This window comes from Protopterus annectens, chromosome 16.part0 (genome assembly GCF_019279795.1).
Source record: "Protopterus annectens isolate FY-2018-M chromosome 16.part0, PAN1.0, whole genome shotgun sequence".
NCBI lineage: Eukaryota > Metazoa > Chordata > Ceratodontiformes > Protopteridae > Protopterus > Protopterus annectens.
In genome coordinates, this window is record NC_056750.1 from 57,219,281 (window position 1) to 57,242,264 (window position 22,984).

General features: G+C 39.6%; 1 protein-coding gene across 3 annotated transcripts in view; it reads left to right on the forward strand.

The window, feature by feature from the left end:
* LOC122790732 (adenylate cyclase type 2-like) overlaps positions 1 to 22,984 on the forward strand; it is a 1,393,058-nt gene that overhangs the window by 759,910 nt on the left and 610,164 nt on the right. For all 3 annotated transcript variants that reach the window (XM_044058316.1, XM_044058314.1, XM_044058315.1), the window contains exon 5: positions 16,441 to 16,590. In XM_044058316.1, coding sequence (XP_043914251.1) covers positions 16,441 to 16,590 — 150 coding nt within the window. The remainder of the gene's footprint in view (positions 1 to 16,440; positions 16,591 to 22,984) is intronic.

Sequence of the window (22,984 nt, forward strand, 5' to 3'; positions counted from 1 at the left end):
ACAATAAGGGACTACCTTTCTCACCACCCCCACCACCCAGACCATCACCTCAGACACATCAGACTATTTTTGGGGTGCACACCTGGACATCAGGTGCATATAGGACCAATGGAGCCCCCAGCAAATCCCTCTGCACATCAACCAAAAAGGGATGATGGCTGTCCAGCACACCTTGATAGCTTTCAAGCCCCTTCTCTCCCCAGGGGCTCTCCTGATCAAAACAGACAACACCACTGTGATGTGGTATATCAACAAGCAGGGAGGGACTCACTCCTGCCCTCTTTGCAGGCTGGCCATGACCCTTTGGCACACAGCCTTTGCCATGCAACTACACTTGTTAGCACAATTCCTACCAGGTTCTCTCAACTCTCTGGCAGACCAATTAAGCAGGAATCTTCTGGAGCCACATGAGTGGCAGCTCAACAGAAGAACCTTCACCCTAATAACTCAGAAATAGGGCACCCCGAAGTTCGACCTCTTTGCCACCCACACCAACCATCAGCTCACCAAATTCTGCACCAGGGAGCATCACTGGATGGTTTGGAAAGTGGATGCCCTGTCCTTCCACTGGGTCAATCTATCAGTCTATGCCTTTCCTCCACTACCTCTCATCCCCAGGACACTGCTCAAAATAAAGGAGGAAAACCAAGGACAATTCCTTTAGCTCCAGACTGGCCTCACCAGCACTGGTACCCCTTGCTGTGTAGCCTGTCCCCACTGCCACCATGGCATCTTCCTCAGATTCCAAACCTCCTGACCCAGTGGGGAAGGGGAATTCATGCATCCCCAATTGCAGACACTCAGTTTGGCAGCTTGGCTTATTCCCTAACCCCCAATCAATCTGCCAACCTCAGCAAACAGGTTCTAGATGTTATACATGAGGCCAGATGCCCTAGTAATAGAAAGTTTTATGCTGGCAAATGGAAAAGGTTCTGCACCTGGATCCAGGCTAAGGGAGCCAATGTGGCACAGCCCTACCTCTCTCTCATCCTGGATTACTTTGCCAACCTACTGCACAGTGGCCTCTCTTTCTCCTCTATAAAAATTCATGCCTCTGCGTCTCTGCTCATTTCCCCTCTGAGCAGCCCCTTTTCTCACACCCTTTGATCAAACAGTTCCTAAGAGGGGCTAGCAACTTAAGACCACCCAGAAGAGCACCAACTCCTGCTTGGGACCTTATCTTTGTGTTGGAAAAACTCACCTTGCCCCTTTTCAAACCAGCGTCTTCTGCAGAACTAAAATTTCTCTTCTGGAAGACAGTTTTTCTTCTGGCCATAACTTTAGCTAGAAAAGCCTCTGAGCTACAAGCGCTCATGGCTGTGGAACCCTTTATCATCTTCCATGCTGACAGGGTATCCCTCAGACTTAACCCATCCCTCATGCCCAAGGTGGTGTCTAGTGTCAATCTCAACCAATCCATTCATTTGCCCACCTTTTTTCCTAATCCCCAGAACAAGGGGGAAAGGATCCTGCACTCTCTAGATGTGCACAGACAGCTCAGATTCTACCTAGACAGAACTAAATCCTTCAGAAAGCCTGATCAATTGGTGATTAGCTTTGCTACAGGGGCAGAAGGCAAAGCCATCTCCAAACAAACCATTTCCAAATGGATAGCACACTGCATCCATTTTTGCTACAAACAACATGGAAAGCCTCCCCCCAAGGGGGTCAGGACTCACTCCACCAGAGCAGCCTCCACCTCTGCAGCTTTCCTCAGAGGAATCCCCACTAGGGACATCCTGGAGGCTGCCACCTGGACATCTGTTCACATCTTTACAAAAATTACCACCTGCCTCTCTTTTCCAAATCCAGGGCAGGGTTTGCCTCTGCAGTCTTGCAGGGCATCCTAGCCAGCCCCTAGTTTCCTTGACTGCCTCCACATATTTCTTCAGCTTTGGGAATCAACCTAAATGTGATGACTGCAACAGTGAAACATGAAGAACATAGTACAGTTATGTACACTTACCATAAATGTAGATGTTCAAGTGTATTCACTGTTCAAGTCCTGGTTTCCCTTCCTCCACCCCCTTTTTCTTCTCTTACCTTACAAGGGACTTATTGGTGTTTACTTTCTACTGGTGGGGTTCTTCCACCAGAACCTGGATCCTACCTGGGGGCTCCTGATAGGTTAGGGCAAGAAAAACTGATGTAATGGCAACTGCAACAGTGAATACACTCGAACATCTACATTTATGGTAAGTGTACACAACTGTACTTTCTGAACATAGTACTGTTATATAGAATGCCTGTTAAATATTTCTGATTTTCTGAGGCTATCATAGTGACATCTCCTCATATGAAAAGCTTATATCAGTTTCAAACAGAATAGAGTAAAATGCTACTGCTGCTAGTGGGAGGTCTCATTCAACTCTAATTTATTCTACAAACTCTGAGGTTATAGCACCTTAAAGTAGGTTAAATGACTATTTGTTTTTTTTTTTAAATACTGCCCTGTAGTAATAACACTTTCTATAGAATAAGGTGTCAGAAATGCAGCCTTCAGTAAACCAGATACAGACTTCAGTAAACCAGTTCTGCAAAACCTTTGTCTGATACATTACAGCAATGTCAACATAACTAATAAAACAGCTGAAGATTAAAAGCATGTTAAACTATAAGGTGTGGCAGGGTGATTACTATGATTGGATAACAGCCCACCTGGGTTATATTAGAACATCTTGCAAAATGCTTTTCTGTGTTATTTTATTATGTAATTTCTAATGTTTTCAGCAGTTACACTGTCTACTTTAAAATGTATTCCTTTGTTTGTAGCCTAGCACTTCAGGATACAAATGTACTGTTTTTTATTATGTAACTTAGACTTGTGAAGCTTTTCTCCCCAACCTCCAAAAGGGCCTTGCACAGCCCAGTTGAACTGTCCTGGTAAACAAATGCAAATAAAAATAACATAAGGCATAGTTGGGGTTGCCAACCATATAATGACTTTTTTGTGTAGGAAATGGTTTCACTTTAACTGTGCATTCTTAAAGTATTATCTTCATATCTTCAGTGACACAGGTACAGCCCAGCTGAGTGCTGATGTTTACTAATCAGAATGCAATGTTTTACTTTCTATTTTAAGGTAGTTTTTCACAGAGACAGTTTTAAACCACAAATAATGTTCCTGCCGAGGTAATATGCTAAAAACTGGTTATGGTGATGGAATATTCAGGAATGCATAGGAATGACATAAGGTAATTCTAGTGATGTACATGAAATACTTTCTTTAATAATGATGGATAACTTATTTTATAAGCAAGATAATAGCCACACTGGATATGTCAAATGTCCATTATGTCAATGGAAAAGGAGCTTATCCATGTCGAGGCCACAAACGAAATACGTGACAAAAAAATCCATGGCTGACTATAAGCATACAAAGGTACTTCATTTGTAACAAGGTCAAACAGTATAAAATAAGAATTGGAAATATTAAGAAACTGCAGCACTAAAACGCACATTTCAAAATCAAGAGGCAATGATGTGCTATGGGTCAAAGTGGAAACTGGAAATGTTGGCTCATGCTGAACAAAAATTGCATACGCATTCTGTCTTGTGGTGAGTGTAAAATGACAAAAAAAACAATAATAACAGAAGATGTCATTTAGATGAGGAAGAAAATTCTAGCAATGAGGGACCATAGTATGCCAGATAGTAGTTACTAGATTGCCTGTGTTGCAACCATGTCAAAGAAAATAAGTCATTGTTCATGCTCTAGAAATGACAGGCCTCAGATAACTAGCATTTAATCCTTGTGTTAAACATCAAGCTTAACCTTGTCCTCCAATCAGAAACAAGAAAGGAGCTTGGCACAGAGAATTTGGCTGCCATTTATAAGCAAGTGATCACAACCGTTAAAAGCAATCAAAATCTAAGTTCTCGGCTTCAGAATGGTAATATTTGAAAAAAAAATGGGCCTGTATCTCAGGAAAGGTCTTGCAAGATAGTTTTATTTTAGTGTGGAAGAGTAATGCTGGTGAGGATGAACATAAGGATTCATTGAAATGGCCATTACAGGAGCACACACATGTGCAACTCTGAAGAGGGTTTTGATTCATGTTATCAAAGTTTAGTGAGAAACGTATCATTTAGTGAGATCATAGCATTTATGATGCATATGGAAACAAAAACACAGAACAAAGAACAATACAAGAAAAATAAAGCACTTGGCAAGAAACGTTTTATTATTAAAGTATATAGAAACACAGACAGAGAAAATAAGAAGAGTACCGCAAAATGCAGAAACATGCAAGGAGGTTAATTGGAAAAATAAAGGCCCAGATAAAGCAATTATAGAAGTTTGATAAGAATGGAACTGTTTTCCTAGATGTGTATGAGATCAAAGGAAGACAAAGTGCAGAGATAAAAATGGAGATGTCTGATATGCTGAGAAAGATGGTGTATAAACAGGATAGGTAAATGACCGCTTTTCATCTGCATTCATGAAGCAAAAAAAGGGAACATATCAAATAAATTCAGTAAAAATATGTGACATAAGGGTGTGATGCCCATGCACTGGCCCAGCAATCAAGGAGCCTCAATCCTCACCACTAACACCAGTGAGGGGTGTCCATATAGGGAAAAGATAATAAATACACACACAGTAAAGTAAAATTTCCCTTAAGAGCACACAGAGATCACAGTCAGTCTGGGGCTGGTTTCTTCCTTTCTCTCCAGGTCCCCAATAATAAGACTCCCCACTGGCACAGCTATAGGGTCCAAATCTCAGCCTAGTGGGCAAGCTAAAACCTCCAGCACCTTCTCTGTCCAACCAGTGCTTTGTGTCCCTGTCCAAGTCGCTGATATATACACACTTTGAGATAAGAGTTTATACAACCACACAGACACTCCTGGGGAAGGCTGGCAGAGGTTCTCCAGCTGTGCCCCTTTTACCCAGACTATACGGTAGAAATCACTGCCACCACCCAGCTAATATTTATCAGCTACTCAAAGGCCCTTATGAAAGGGTGTTCAATTATACTGTACAATATTATTATACAAATGGTAAGTGCAACCAAATTGTCAAGACTTATTTGGAGTGACTTGATACAGTATCACTATATACATGCAATGTACTCTTACAGCCTAAATTATCTCTACACAAAACAGCCACGGTTGAAAGGTTTAAAAATATTTAATAATAAACAAAAAAAAGCACAAGACAATACTTCTTACTACACAGTGCTAGTCAAGAGTTCAGAGATCACAGAGAAATACTTAAAATAATAAGTAGAAAAGTTCTGACATCACAAAAAAAAAAAACTAGTCTAATCTTCCTATTTCCTAGCTACATCTAAGACAAAACACAGTTCTAAAATCCTAATTACATATAGACACAGGCAGAGTGATGAGTTGGATGTTCTCAAGACAAATGCTCTAATGCTCTCATTCTTTCTCTCCTTAAATTGATAACACAGTACCACTGATTCATTTCAGATTACATAATTTCTTTCTGGTTCCCAGGCTAACAGACTGTCAGAAGTTAATAGCCCTTTTGATCTTGCAGCTGGTCAGAAACCAGAGCAATAAAGTAAATTATATATGCAAATTCTACCTATTAACTCTAGACTCAAAACAATAGGCAGAATGCCTGTATCTAGACATCTTGGCTCTGAGGTTTGACATCAAAGAATTGACTTATCAACTTTGTTACAGCAGAGTGCACTGTTATTACATTTTTGCAGTTCCAGATTTAACACCATTTTTCCCATTTAAGAAAACAAGGCTGTGGCTTACATTAATATTTAAAAATGATAGAATTATCTACAAAATTCTTTCTGGCTAGGCTGGCAGCCTTCACCTATTTTTACAAAGGGTATGGTTTCATTTATTTAATAGAAGCAAGGATTTAGAAAGACTTCCAAACACAAAGTGGACAAGGCAGAGGTGTCTCATAGGATTCAATACAGTACAGTTACAGAAGTGAGGAAACTTTTATTTTTCCTTTACAAGATTAGGGCTAAACTGGATGTGGAAACTTACAGCATGTTAGTTTGTTCCCTTTTGTAAAGAAACTAGGCTTCAGATGAGCCATGAGTGGGCCCTTGAGCACAATGAAACATTGAAACACTATAAACATGAGTTCACTTCCTAAGGGAAGGGGCTTGGACTGTATGGAGGCTAGTGAGTATAAGACCCAATAGGAAGACAATGCAATATGAATTTAATAGAGGTCTTTTGGAATGTGGGAGGAAACTGGAGTACCCAGAGGAAATCCCTGCGAATGCAGGGAGAACATGCAAACTCGGCACAGAAGGTACCCCAGCCGAGAACTGAACTAGAGAACCTCTTGCTGTGAGGTGACAATGTTAACCACTGTACCACTGCATCACCCACTCCTTTGAAGTATATCAATGTTGTTGTTGTTGTTGTCTTTCGGCTTTTCCCGGTTAGGGGTCACTACAGCAGAACTCCGGTCCGCTAATAATTGGCAGTAGATTTTCATGAATGCCAAGGTGCCAGCTCGACGTTCAACCTTCAATGAAGGCACGCCCATTTATGCATGTCTTTCGAAAGCCCACCCAACTGTGGGGAGGACATGCAGACTCCACACAGAAGGCACTCCTTGCACTCTAGCCAAGAATCAAACAGGAGAACCTCTTGCTGTGAGGCAACAACACTACCGCTGCACCTGAGAAGCAAAAATGAAATGCATAACCTTAAAGCATTACCAGATAGTGATGTGTCATTTAGAAATGAGCTTGTTAAAATTAGTCTCCTACCAGCAAATCAGTAAACTAGCTACAATACAGAGACCCTCTAAAAATGTCAAAGTAAAATCCTGACACTTCAAGTAGCGCAGTTGCCGTGGTCATGATAAACTGGAACGTGTAGGTCTATAGGTAAGGACTAGGCTACCTGCCCTTATGGGCAATTATAAGCCTATCCAGTTTCCCTTTTTGTGCATGAAATAACTTTTCCCATATAGTTATATATTGGTGTTCCCCATCCCAAGGCTGATACTACTTCCTTGCAAGCTATAGGTCCCCCTCTATGACCCAGGAAACCCATAACATGTATTTAAACTTATTAGAAACACTAACCATCCAACCCAAAACCATATTTGTGGGTGAATTTAATTACCCCACTATTTACTGGGAATCCTATATGACATCAAACGTGCATGCACAGTGACTCCTGGATTTTGTAAACACAAACTCCCTGGACCAAACAGTCTATACACCAACCAGGAGTGCATACTAGATCTGGTCCTCACTAATATGGGAGATTGCTGCACACCCCCTACTGTAATGCCTTCCCTGGTAAGGTCAGACCACAAAATGGTCTCCTTTGAAGTAAAAATAAAACCTGAACCCGCAGCTAAACCTGGAATATTCCGGAACTATTCTAAGACTAACTTCCTGCTATTAAGTGAGAACCTAGCAAAATTTCAAGCCCCCATAAACCCTGAGAACACTTCTGCCTATGCAGAACTGTTCACAGAAACTCTGTACAAGCATGTTAATAGCTGCTTAGATGCAGCTGTGCCCACAAGGAAGAAGTACAGAAGTAACGTAAAATACAAGCCTCCCTGGTGGAATCACAAAATCAATTGGCTGTATAACAGGAGGAAAAAAATCATGGCAAAAATTAAGAGGTGCAGCACCTAGCCAGATAAAAGCACACTCTTCAAACTATACAAATAACTCAGAGGGAAAATAAAGACTACCAAAGTCAAATGTGAGATTAGTTTGGCCTCCCAGGCCAAGGGCAACCGCAAAGCATTCTTTAGCTATGTCCACAACCTCAAAGGCAGTACACAATTGTGTGCAGAGCTCATTGTAATTGGAGCCACCTATACTGAGCCAGAAGATATAGCAAACCTACTGGCTGATAAATTCAGCTCCAACTTTACTCCTCTCTCCTCCTCAATCTTCCCTCAATAAATATCAAATATAACTCCCCCTATTATCACTAGGGAGCAGGTCCTTAATGCTCTCTCTCTAAGACCAACAACACTGCATCAATGAGCCCAGACAATATCCCAGGATGCCTTCTAAATAGTATGAAACATGACCTATCAGATCATCTGGAATTACTATTTAACTGTAGCTTCCAAACAAGCTTCGTGCCTCATGAATGGAGGAAGGCAACAGTCATCCCTCTGCACAAAGGTGGGCCATGTACAGACCCTGGAAACTACAGACCCATAAGTCTCACTAGTCTTATATGCAAAGCCATGGAAAGAATTATCATGGAGATGATCAACAGAGATATAATAAGCCTCCAGACACTAGACCCAACCCAGTCGGTTTCGTCAAGGGCAGATTATGCCTACTCAACCTGGTGGACTTCTTTAATAAGGTCACCAAAGCAATGGATGAGGGCAAAATTGTTCACACTGCCTACCTTGACCTGGCCAAGGCATTTGACACAATACTGTACTCAGGCATTGTTGATAAATTCAAGAGGTTAGGTATGTCATCTGGTGGATAGCTAACTGGCTCACAGATAGGACCCAGGAAGTTAGAATTGGGAAGGCCACCCCTACAAAGAGGCCAGTCACAAGTGGAGTCCCTCAGGGATCAGTCCTTGGACCGCTACTTTTGGCATTTACTTCTTAGAAGTCCAGGCCAGTGTCAGTGGTCTCTGGCTGACTAAATTTGCAGATGACTGCAAATTAGGAGCTGTCATTGAATCTCACACTGACACAAATGTTCTCCAGGAGGGGCTGACACAGACAAACAACTAGTGTCAGAGCCATTGACTAAAACTAAATGCCAAGAAATGCATAATAGTATCCTTTGGGAAGTCAACCATCCCTGGTAACTATCATATTGACATCACACCCCTTAGAGTAGTCCCAGTAGTCAGGGACTTAATGACACACATAGATAGTAATTTAGATTTTGATCATCATGTGTCTACTATGGTGAGGAAATCATTCTATGTGGAGCAATTTATAAACAAAGGTATGGCATCTAAGTCTAAGGACGTCATTATTCCACCGTATTCGGCATTCATCAGACCTATCATTGAGTACAATGCCCCCTTTGGTATGCACCTAATCAGGCATATCCAACAATTGGAATGTCCACAGAAGCTCCTCACTAAAAGAATACAGGACATAAGAAAAATGTCCTGTGCAGACCACTTCAATGCCTATCCCTGTATTCTGTCTCCTACAGGCTTTTGAGTGCAGATCTATGCCTGGCATACAGGACATTGTCAGACCCCACTCTGATGGACCTCCTGCATATCCACAAAACAAGCAGCACCAAAATTATTTATTCCAAAGATTTAATCCTTCCCTGTGATATAAATAAGACCTGCTGGACAGACAGTTATGTATCTCAGAGACTACCCTGTCTATGGAAGAGGCTCCCCATCCATGTGAAGTAGAGTCCCACCCCAATCCAATGCAAGTATAACTTGAACAATTGGATGGGAAACCAGAAATTCATCCCTGGTTTGACACCTGTGTATCTAATGGACAGAGGTAACCTGTAAATTATTCATCTCCCAGGCCCATGCTTACATTTATCACGAGTATCAAAATATGTCAGAGATTTGGGATGGGTGGCTAGACTTAAAAATGCCCTTGTGGTAGTTAACCTAGTAAACACCTATGAAACTATGAACCTATAATTATATATTACACATAATGAGAATAACTGCGATCATACCATAGATAATTTGAGAGGACCGATGAATGAGATAAAGCAATTAGGAGCTGTCTGTATCTATTAGTAGTACAGGGGGCAGTTCTGGGGTAAATTTTTCTATTCCCCATCCATATATCCAAGTTGCACTTGAATATGGACAGGGATGAACTTTGTTTGACGTGGATGGGTAGTTTGTTCCAGAGCAGCAGTATCCTCTGTGAGATACACCTGTCCTTCCAAACTGTAGTATAGATGTTGCAGGAGAGGTTTAGATGCCTAGAGCAAGTATTTTGGATGCCATTTGATTTGCTGATGTGCAGTAAGTTCATCAGTAAAGGATCAGAGGATGCCTTATATGCCAGACACAGGTCATCACTTGCCAGCTGCAAGATACCAAATATCGTTACAGGGCTTTGAGATGGTCCATGTAGGACATGTTGTTTTTGCCTTGCATCTTTTTAGTAAGGTAACTGTGAGTGTTCCAGTTGTTGCATTTGTCTGGACAGATACGTCGCAGAGGGAGCCATTATATTCAGAGATTGGCCTAATGAGAGCTGAGTAAAGGAGGACAATGGCATTTGTAAGTCTGGACACAACCCCTTTGTTTGTAAGCTGTGTAATAGAAGGACTTTTGTACAACAATGGATACATGTTGGCCAAAAGCTAAGTTACTGTCCACATTTATTTATTTATTTATCATTTGTTGACCAGGAAAGTCCAACTAGGTTCCACAGAGCCGGTTTTCAGTGGAGGCCCAGGGAGAAATGCTCCAGATGCATGTCTTTGGAATGTGGGAGGAAAGCGGAGTACCCAGAGGAAACCCACACAAACACAGGGAGAACATGCAAACTCCACACAGAAGGCACCCCAGCTGAGAATCGAACCGGAGAACCTCTTGCTGTGAGGTGACAATGTTAACCACTGCACCACTGTGCTGCCCAAGTTCATAAGCACATAAGTTCCCAAATCCCAAATAACTGGGCAACTCTTCTACTTCCATGTTTATTTGGTAAACCCACAGAGCTAATCTTTATTAGTATTACAGCAAACCATAATTGTTGTTAGTACAGCATTTTAAATAAGTTTACAGTTCAGCGTATCAGCAGATGGAACAAAAAGATATAAAAGCATTCAGACTCTGTAAGAAGAAAAATGTAGGAAAATGGCTACAATAACTAGAGCAGTGTAGTCTTATCCCAAAAGTAAATGCAAGGTGTCTGTAGCAACTGACAGACAGACAGCAAAGTAAAAGGGCACAGCTATAAAAAATGGCTTCAATAACTAGAGCAGTGTAGTCTTATCCCAAAAGTAAATGCAAGGTGTCTGTAGCAACTGACAGGCAGACAGCAAAGTAAAAGGGCACAGCTATAAAAGTCCCACAGTAAAGGATAACTCAGTGTTGAACATTCAACATCTCACCACTTCAATAACTCTGTAACTCTGCAATGGACCATACACACAAAGCTTTGGATTGTATTTAAACCCTAGAGTTGAAATTAAAAAGTAAAACAAAACTTACCAATAAAATCCATAATTCAGCATTCAGTGTTCACATTTTGATTCAACTTCTAAAATTTCAGCAGTTCCACAATGGATCAGACACAAAGCATTAACCCATTAATGATGTTTAATCCAAGTAATTAAAATTAGTCACTTCAGCTAAAAAAAAAATCTTAAAACATCATCCAATCTAAACACAAAAAGCTTGAAGATATAATTAGTCAACACAGATAAATAATGTAGAGTCAAGATTTCATAAAAAGGGAATCACTTCTGCACCAACTTCAGACACGTGCTAACTTAAAGTGTTAATGGCCATATTATATAGCATTGGAGTGCATCCTAGGGGGGACATAGGTAAAGTATTGGTTCAACAAAAGGACACAAATAGTTATAATCAGGAGAGTTCGTGCAAAAGAAAACAAGTTTACAGCTATGGTAAAACAGGATTCAGTACTGGGCCTTGTTCCTTACAGTTGTTTAATAAGTTACACAGCATGAGGCCTAGGAGGAAAAATGTGTTTTGTTTACTAACAACTTAAAAGTATGCAAAATGGTTAATGTATAGGAAGATGTAGGATGGACTTTCAGGATAACAGAACTAATCAAAAACATAACACTTTAAAGTTACTGAAACAATGCATAAGGGAAGCTTTAACTATGTATAATTTCATTATTTATTTATTTTACATTTGTTTATCAGGAAAGTCCGACTGGATACAGTTCCTTTTTCAATGGAGGCCCAGGGAGAAAAGCTCTATATTTACAACAGGACAATTGTATAAAATATCAAAACATTACAGCAGAGAAATAACACATGGATACAGTGTACAAATCTGTTTAAATGTGTATAAAATGGCACAATCAGAACATGAATTTGCATCACCTAATGATGGAAGAAAAGACATTAAGCGCACATTTCCAAACTCTTAAATTTAGTCAAATAATGTGATAAAGCTTCAGCAAGTGCTGGAGTGTAGTGGTTCAATTATGCAAAGGCATTGCCAGTAGGAAATAAGAAATGTTACATTGCCTTATAAGTACTCCATCTAGAATGTATGCCTGTCTCTAATGACCATATCTTTGCTAAAACACAGGTAAGTAGAACATAACATAGGATGGATAGCAAAAGTAGTGTACAAGCAAAACAGATCATACATAAAGATGGATTAGTAATTTGTATAAGCTTACAAAATGGAGGGAGAATGACAGAAATGTTCAAGTGCTTTGATAGAATCCACAGAATCTGAATTGCCAATATCATTTAAGCGAGTACACACTTAAAAAGATGGCACAGTCTGAATATGCAAGCTGAACTGCATGGTCCTCTCTGCCTTCTAATCATTAACATTACTACAGCAAACTGGGCCCACATTTCCCTAGGGATGGGTCTGCCAGTGGGAGGACAATGCCATTTAAGCAGTCGTCATTTTCCTTTTTGTTATTTTAGTACTCTAAATCTTCTTCTAGTTAAATATGGGTGGAGTCACAAATGCAGGGTTATACAGTGTCATCCCCTGAGGTGTGTCCCATGAAAGGTATGACACATATTGCTCAGTAAGGAGCAGGCATATATTCTGACTGTATCATTTGTCTGCTACTGGTCTACATTGTAGTGATCTGGACCACCTCATTCTCCCATGATCGGTGAGTCCGCATGAAACACTCGCACCCATCCCACCCCATCTGGTGTTGCCGTTGCCCAGGACATTAACTGACTTCAAGAAAGGTGGGTTGTAGTCAGGGTTTATCTCAACAAGGCTTGTTTATAATTGTTAAGTGGGTCTGTCATTCAAGGAGGTCCCATTTTCAGAGTAATGTTGACTTGACAAAGGAAGTTTTGGCAGTGGTAAAAAACTTCAAAACCTTCTTGCCAAAACTAACTTTGACAAACATAAAAAACTCCCCCAAATGAGGGGGGCACCCCACACACCATCCAAACTTATATATACCAACTCAAAGGTCATGCAGCAGTGTAGAAAAAGACAAGCTATACTGTTGCTGAAGTTAGTTTTGCTGAAAAGTATTTGCACATCTTACATTTGATGAAAGTACCTTCCCCACATCAATTTTCAACGGTGTTCTAGAGAAGTAAGCTCCAACACATGCATCTAGAACAGATGTGATACATATACAAGTCAGGGCATTCAAAAATGTACAGAAGATATAAAAAACAACATAAAAACAACAGAAATTCAAAAATAATGTGTACACCATATATATATATATATATATATATATATATATATATATATATATATATATATATATATGTATGTGTGTGTGTCATATGGTTCAAATGGGCAGCATGTACAGGCAAAACTATTTATCATTGGGATAATACATAAATATTAGGAAGAAAATAAAACAAAGGCAGTGGTAAAGTAAGACAAGGAAATAAAAAGAAAATAAAGTGGTATGGTGTAAGTTTCAGCTAAAGGAAAAAAAAGCATTTGAAATAAACTTAGATATGGGGATAAGAAACAAAACAGTTTGTACAAGTAGACAATGCAATTCTTATGAGAGTAAGGAGAAACCGTGATTAGGACTGGCAACTTATGCTGCAGGAAGCAAAACAGACAAATTAGGTTGATCAGCCAGTTGTTCATCTCAGCTGTCCCTAATTTTGCAGCACATCACCATTTTGACTCATATTTTTGTCCTGTTTTCCATAAAATGTTTGATTTTCTGGTTAATCGGTGAACATTACACTCAGTCAATAATGACACAAATTAGAGTTTCATATTTTCTATTGTTCAGAAAATGCAAAGTGATATAGAACCTATTGTTCCTTAAACTTTTTTAAGTGAATTGTTGTTTGTCTTTCGGCTTTTTCCCGGTAAGGGGTCGCCACAGCGGAACTCCAGTCCGCTAATGATTGGCAGTAGACTTTTTACGAAATGTCAAGGTGCCAGCTCAACAACCAACCTTCAATGAAGGCAGGCCCAACCTTCAAAGAAGGCATGCCCATTTAAACACGCATGTCTTTCAAACGCTACCCCAACCGCGAGGAGGACATGCAGACTCCACACAGAAGGCACTCCCAAGCCAAGCCGAGAATCGGACGGGAGAACCTCTTGCTGTGAGGTAACAATGCTACCGCCGTACCACCATGGCTTATAATTAAAAATTATGCCTAATTTTTGGTGCATGCCTGCCCCCATTATTTTTGGCTTTGTGAACAAACAAATTGAGAGATATACAACCAGTCCTTATCTACGATAAAAAGTCTTTGTTTCTATGCCACAAAAATACACGTTTTCAAGTTTCCATTGTACTTCTCATAAACAGCAACATCAGTAAGTAGTTTCCAGTCATAGTGTTTTATATTTAAAACATATCTTGGATTACAATTTCATTGTAACCATTTTGTTAATTATGCCATCGTTTAGTTTTTACAGAAGGCTGATAACCAAAAGTCCCAAGAGCACACTGAGAAAGATTTCCTTTTCCATATGAAATTAACTGTAGTTATCTTTATTCAGTAATCAAAGACAGAGTGCCACTAATTAGTCACCTAATAGTCCTCTTATTTAGTTAATTAGTTACCTAGGCACAGTGTATTAATTGTGTTAATCCACTAACTGTTGCTCCCTGAAATGATACAGGAGCATAACTTTCGACTCTCCTGAATTTTGCAGAAATTCCAGATTTTTCCCTCATATTTTTAGTCTGTTCTTCATAAAATGTGTGGTTTTCTGGTAAATCTTTAATAAATGAAGTCACTAAATAATGATAGATTTAGAGTTTCAGACTTCATATCCTTCGGAATATTCATGGCAAAGCAATGTCTGTTATTCCTGCAACTTTCAAAGTATATAATAGTGATATTTAAAAGCTATACTTTATTTTAGTCCTTGGATTTGTCCAGAATTCTTACATTAAAATAAGTTGAGATGTGCACAGGTTAAGGACTTGTGTATAGTCATACATCATTCAGGTGGGTGTTATGAGAATCATAACTTTTAAATCATCTGCAGCCTGGGTGTCTGTAATTTCTACTAATATGCATAAGAAATTCATCTGAATGTCTTTGTATAGACAGAAAACTATTTTTAAACATGACATACTGGACAAACAGTATAATAATATGAAACATATTTGGGCACATTCTGATTTAGAGTTTTGGTTGGAAGGTGTGTAGATTCTGGTTATTTTCTGTTCAACTAGGATCACTAAACTTTTCATTGTGATGCATGTGTTCATTGGCTCACATCACACTGAATACAGGCAACAGTGGATTCCAAATGGAAGAGGTACTAGTTGATATACAGGTGAAAGCTTTAGTACCTATATTTAGGAAAGGGAGTCAGAGAAGAACTTGCAACCTCCTCTCAAGTAACATGTGATTGCTAATTGATAATTATGTCTCCAATGCACTAGTAATCAAACAATTACAGGGAACTCTGTAAAAGCACCCTCAAAAGGAAGCAATACCTTAGATCAAAATAATAAAATATTTTCTTAGTGCTTTTAAGGTGTCACAGAGCACTATGACCATCCACACTCGAAGCCAAATATTATAATGCAAGTCAAAGAATCAAAGAAAGAAAAATTTCTCCATGCTGCAGTGATCTGTTAGCCTGCGTGCACTCTGTCAATCCTATACAATTGGCACTTTACACAGGGTGACTGAGTGAAGTGCATTCACGAAAGTGACAACACATGGTAACTGAGTGAAGTACATTCACGAAAGTGACAACACATGGTGACTGAGTGAAGTACATTCACGGGAGTCACACAACACATGGTGACTGAGTGAAGTGCATTCACGGAAGTGACACAACACATGGTGACTGAGTGAAGTGCATTCACGAGAGTCACACAACACATGGTGACTGAGTGAAGTGCATTCACGGGAGTCACACAACACATGGTGACTGAGTGAAGTGCATTCACGGAAGTGACACAACACATGGTGACTGAGTGAAGTGCATTAATGGAAGTGACAAACAGCCCTTCATGACAACCATATGTTCTAGAACTGTCCACAGGAAGTTACTGTATACCACAGTAATTTTCTCTGGGCATTTCTGATTGCATTTGTGCATTGCTGTGGTCACGTGACAAGTGACAAGTGACAAATATGAACGTATGGGTTAATGCAGACCAGAAAAGAAAGGGGGCACTTTGACCTGGTACTAAGAACAAACAGCTTTGATACAAAAAATGTTAAAGGATTGTCCCCATAAGACAGAAAAAAATGTAATCAATGTAGCCCTTAAATGTGTTTGTATTTTGTTAATTATTTTTAGTTGTCGGCCTACAAAACACCAAAGCCTGAGTAGACTATTTTGAATGGTATACTTACATTCCCTTGCCTCTCTTTTTACAGCTGCTGGCCAATGGGATAATATTTGTTTGTGGTAACGTGGTCGGGGTGTATCACAAAGCACTAATGGAACAAGCACTAACGAAAACATACCACGAGGCACTGAACTTCGTCAAGTCAAGAATGAAACTGGAATCCGAGAAACGTCAACAGGTGTGTGATAGTATGATGGTATTGATGTGTTCCACAAGATACACAACAAAATGACTGTTTTAGGAATATCCCTACAGTAAGAGACATGGCTGATAAAAGGAATAAAGTGTTGCAGGTATACATATAAGCATTCTCAAATCTATAATTAATGGGTAACTTTCATATGACTGGAAACACACACACACACACACACACACACACACACACACACACACACACACACACACACACACACACACACACACACCTATAACTATCTTGTCAAACTTTGAGGTTTCAAAACCAAAGCTCTGTCTCATCTACTGACAGCAAGGAAGAGATCCCAGGGTTTGTGCCTATAAGCTGGTATGTGCTTCACCACAGCATGACAACTAGCCTCAATGTTTAATACATTCTGATATTTTATTCTGACTAATCAACTTCTTAACACCGAAGATAGCTGTGTGGAAAAGGACAGTCATTAGGGGAAACGTAGTTTACATAAGCAGGATGAGGCCACAAACTGTAGAATAACATGGAAAATTTGGACAAACAAATTACATATTTCCACCGCTTGTAAAGGGTGGCACAGGGCTGCTGTGATTTGCATTGCTACCTCCCAGTGCTTAGTTCACTGGCTTGTCTCCAGGCTGGCTTTTTTGTAAAGATGGCTTGTTCTCTCTGTCTCCACATGGGGTTTTACCAGGATCTTTGGTTTCCTCTTACATCCAGCACTGAGTATATGAGGGACAACAACATATCAGTATTGTTCAGGAATTCAGTCACTGTTACCAGTTTGCAGTCATCCATACATTTGGTCAGCCAAAGGCTTTCTACGTTTGCCTACACTTTTGAGAAATAAATATAAAACAAGGCCTAGTACAGAACCATGTGGTGCACTATTGGTGACTGGCCTCTTGCTACAGGTGAATTCACCCACTTTGACAGCATGTGTCCTGTCGGTGAGCCATTTGTCTACCCATCTAGTAATGCAGGGGTTTATGCCCAGTTGAGAAAGGTTCTCTATAATAATACCTGAGTGGAGAATTATGTCAAATGCCTGGGCAATATCTAAATAGGTAGGGTGCACAGTTTGTCCCTCATCCATGGCCTTGGTGACCTTCTCACAGACGTCAACCGGATTTAACAGACATGATCTACCCTTAACGAATCCAAACTGCGTTTGGTCTAGAGTCTGGAGATTACTTATGTTCTTGTTGATAAGGTCCATAATGTTTCTTTCCATGGCCTTACAAATGAGGCTAGTCAGGCTTATGGGTCTATTCCCTGGGTATGATGATGCCCCCCCATGCCCAATGCAGAGGGATGACTGTTGCTGTCCACCATTCTGCTGGAACATAGCCCGTCTGAAGGCCGTGTCTAAATAGGGAGTTTGCTAGGTCATGTCTCATGATATTTAAAAGGCAACCTAGGGTGTTGTCAGGGCCCATTGTTGCCATGTTTTCAGTCTTAGAAAGTGCAGTGATGACACCTTCTGGAAAACTTAATCAAACAATATTAAGCCATGCATTTGCTTGTTGCCAGCTGACAGGCATCTTACCTATCATTATGTTTGTTATTGTAGTAGTCTAACTTCCTGACGGGTTCAGCTGTCACTGTTTTCATCTCCCTAACCTCAGGTTGTAATAAACTGTTTGTCATCACCCGTACTCTCATTATACTATGCTATGATGTCATAAGAGAGTGCTCTAATAACTTCAAAAAGAAAGTAAGGAGCAGAAGGAAATTAACCAAAAAGGAATTATAGTGGAAAAACTGTTGTGCATAAATGCAGACTGTTGCAGTATACTGAACTCTAAGAGTGGTTAATGTTTGGAATGCACACACACACACACACACACACAAGTATATATATATATATATATATATATATATATATATATATATATATATATATATATATATATATGTGTGTGTGTGTGTGTGTGTATATATATATATATATATATATATATATATATATATATATATATAAATATATATATAAATATATATATATATATATATATATATACATATATATATATATATATATATATATATATATATATATATATATATATATATATATATATATATATATATATATATATATATATATATATATATATATATCAGGTATATATCAAAAGTTCAAATGCTGAAAAGTTCAAACACCAAAACCTTTAACTTGAAAGTTTGAAGACTGAAAATATTGAAGCCATGGAACATTGAATTCTTTCCCAGGAAAATAATTCGGTGGTCCGTTTCCACGGCATCGCTATTTTCTCCACTTTGGTACAATCTCGGAGTTGGTATATTTAAGTAGGGGGCAGTGTGGGTTGGGTTAAGCCCCCCCCATAAGAAATAGTTTGTAGTGTTCGTGTGTTTCACGTTTTGTACTGGAAAAGTGATTTTTTTTTTCCCATGGAAAGAAATCGCTGTTCTCAGTCTTCGTAGTTTTCAGCTTTTCATGGTTTTGGGCACGATGTGATAAATATGTATTTTATATATATATATATATATATATATATATATATATATATATATATATATATATGCCACCCTGTGTAGTAAACCTTGAGTAGAAAAAAGTACAGGAAATAACAGAGAAAATGAAGTAGTAAGACTCTACCACCTCCTGTGACTCAAACTGAAACTTTTTAGAAGCATATTATATGTAGGTACTACATATGTGGTCTGTGTAGGTGCTATGTCTGTGGACTATGTATTTACTACGTTTGTGCAGTATGTAGACGCTATGTTTGTAGCTTATGTAGTTGCTATGTCTGTGGACTATGTACTTACTATGTCTGTGACATATGTAGATGCTACATTTGTAGCCTATGTAGGTGCTACATTTGTGGCCTTTGTAGGTGCTATGTTTGTGGACTATGTACTTGCTACATTTGTGATATATGCAGATGCTTTGTTTGTAGCTTATGCAGGTGCTACGTCTGTGGACTATGTACGTACTACTTTTGTGATGTATGTAGAAACTATGTTTGTAGCCGGTGTTGGTGCTACATTTGTGGCCTTTGTAGGTACTATGTCTGTGGCCTATGTACTTACTACATTTGTGACTTATGTAGATGCTGTGTTTGTAGCCTATATAAGTGCTTTGTCTGTGGACTTTGTATGTACATTTGTGGCATATATAGATGCCATGTTTTATAGCCTATGTTGATGCTACATCTGTGGACTATGTACTTACTTAATTTGTGTCATATGTAGATGCTATGTTTGTAGCCCATAGGTTCATATGTTCATAGATGGTACTAGGCTGTTGGCCCTAGGACCTCTACAAGCCTAGCCATAACAATTCCCTGGCTATTTCTTCACACACTCCCTTCCCTGGACCCCTTTCTAGAAGGGCGACTGACGTGATCCCCGGGGTGAACTTTCTTTCTCCCATCCAATTGTCCAGGTTCCTTTTGAAGAGGGCCAAAGAGGCACTCTGCTTGATATGTATGGGCAGTCTATTCCAGAGTCTGGGGAGTCTCTGGGTCAGGAACCTATCCCTCCAGCATGTTTTGTTCATTGTGATGACAAGGTTTAGATCCCTGGAGCTTGTGGCTCTGAGGGATTGGGATTTCTTAAAGTTTAGCATGTCCAACAGCTCTGGGTTTGACATGACCTTGTATGTTAAGCAGAGATCGCCTCTGAGTAGATACTATGCAACAGAGTATAGCTGGAGTTTTTTAAGGCAGTCAGCATAGGGCCTCTGCTTTAGGTCTGGGATTCTTTTAGTGAGGTATTTCTGTGGCCTTTTCATTTGCAGATGTCTTGAGATGTACATACCAAATGGGGCATTGTATTCTATAATGGGTCTAATGAGAGATGAGTACAGTGGGACAATGACCTACTTTTTTTCTGGATGAAAAGCCCTTAGTGATGAGGTGTGCCACATAGAAGGATTTCCTGACTGTTGTGGCAATATTGTTATTGAATGTGAGACCACTGTCCACCTGTGTCCCTAAGTCTCTCATCACACTTTCGGTGTTTAGTGTACTGCCACTTATGTGGTAATTCATGGGTACATGTTTTTTTTCCCAAAGGGGATAACTATACATTTCTTGGCATTGAGCTTGAGCCCATGGCTCTGGCACCCAGCATCTGTTTCTGTAAGGCCTTTTTGTAGAGTATCCACATCATTTGGGGATTCAGTAATGGCTCCCAGATTGCAATCATCTGTGAACTTTGTTAGCCAGAGTCCCTTAGTGTTGGCCTGTACTTCAGAAAAGTAGATGCCAAACAAGAGCGGTCCCATAACTGAACCCTAAGGTACTCCACTTGTCACTTGTCTGGAGCTGGATTTGGAGTCAGCTACTTTTACAGTGTGGGTTCTGTCAGTAAGCCAGTTGGCAACCTATCGATTGATGTAGGGATTAATGCCCAGCTTAATAAGTTCATCTGTGATTCCTGAGTGGGGGATGGTGTCAAAGGCCTTGGCAAGGTTCAGATAGGCTATGTGGACTGCGTTACCCTCATCCATAGCTCTGGAGACTGATTCAAAGAAGTCAATCAGGTTCAGAATACAAAATCGGCCCTTTACGAACCCAAACTGGGTGAGGTCCAGTGTTTGAAGGTCACCAATATCTTTGTTTATAAGTTCCATGATAATATGTTCCATGGCCTTGCAGATCAGGCTCGTCGGACTGATGGGGCGGTAGTTCCCGGGATCCAAGGTAGATTTCCCCTTGTGGAGTGGGATAACTGTAGCTGTGCGCCACTCAGTGGGCACAAGGCCTGAGGTGATGGTATGATTAAACATGACACTTAGGTGAGGTGCCAGTTCATTTTGTAGTTCATGTAGTACACAGCCCGGGATGTCATCTGGTCCCATGGATGCTGTAGTCTTAGCTTTGGAGAGTGTGTTTTTTACCTGTGTGGCCATTATTACTGGAATTTGGCAATCTGGTATTGAGATGGGCCATTTAGGGGGTGAGAGGTGGGTGAAGTTGGCACTGAATCAATCTGCCAGGATATTGGCAATATCCTTGGGATCAGTATATTTAATGCCATTCTGTTGTAGCTCAGAACAAATCTGAGCATTGCCATTTAGATTCTTGACATAGTTATAGAATGCCTTGTGGTTGTCATTGGAATCTTTGGCAATTTTATTTTCGTAACTAGCTTTGGAGGATTTTATGAGGGATCTCAGCTTCTTACTGAGGCTGGTAAGTGAATTTTTGCATTGTGGGATTTTCCTCTTTTCTGCAACAGTTTCTTCCTTTTGTTGTAAAGTTTGTCTATGGCAAGGGACCACCAGATTGGCTTCCTTTTTTTGGAGGAGAGCATCTTGGTTCTATTTGGGCTGGCATGATTCATGCATGAGTGGATGTGCTCGTACAGTGCCTTAGTGTAGGACACAGCAGTCGAACTTTCAGTTCCCATCTGCATGGGTGTCATGAAGTTTGTCACTTCTGACTTGAGTAGCATGAAGTTGGCTTTGGAGAAGTTGTTTTATGGATGTTTCCTTACTGGGGAGTGGGGGTAGGATGTAGATGTTAAGGGTGATTAGCTTACTGTCTGACCTGACCAATGAGGGGTGACCATAGGTGTGGAGCATCGACCTGAGAACCACAGAAGTGAAGGAACAAGCAGCAATATGGACTCTTGAAATACACTTGATTTAATGAAACTCTCCAAAAGCAAATAAAATAAACAGTCGAAGTAAAAGCGTTTTTCGTCTGTCAAATATTTCCAGACTTATTCAGATACAGTTCATTGAATGAAGTAGTTCCTTATAAATCATTTAAAACTGCATCTCATGACTGTTAGACCAAAATTAACCCACCCTATTCCACACTCTTACTAAAATTAGGTGGTGTGAATTACTAAAAAACTCAAGCTTATTTTACATACACATATATATCTTAGGCAGTTCCCCCATGTACATATGTAAAAATTAAACATTACTCAACACTAAATATATTTTACAACAACATACCTATTCTAAAATGAAAAATTAGTACAACGTTCATTAATATGAGTAAATAAAAAAAATAATGAATCCACTGCACTCAATATTTACATGCTTAAAATCATATAAAATATATATGTGTTGAATGTGTGTATGAAAATACACATGTTAATAATGTTTAACCATATAATAATTACTACATTTAAAACACCTAATCATACCAAAACTGGTAAATCATCCATTTAAAATCTATCTCATCAAGCTCTTAAGCTTTAAAATACACATAATGGAATAAATGTCAATAATTCCTGGTGGACTACAAGAGTACAACCTAAGTTGCCACAATAATTCACGTTTTTCCAAGAGTAGGCTGTACTTACTTCATTGTGGCATATGTAGATGCTATGTTTGTAGCCCATGTAGGTGCTATATCTGTGGATTATGTGCATACTACGTTTGTGGTGTATGTAGATGCTATGTTTGTAGCCC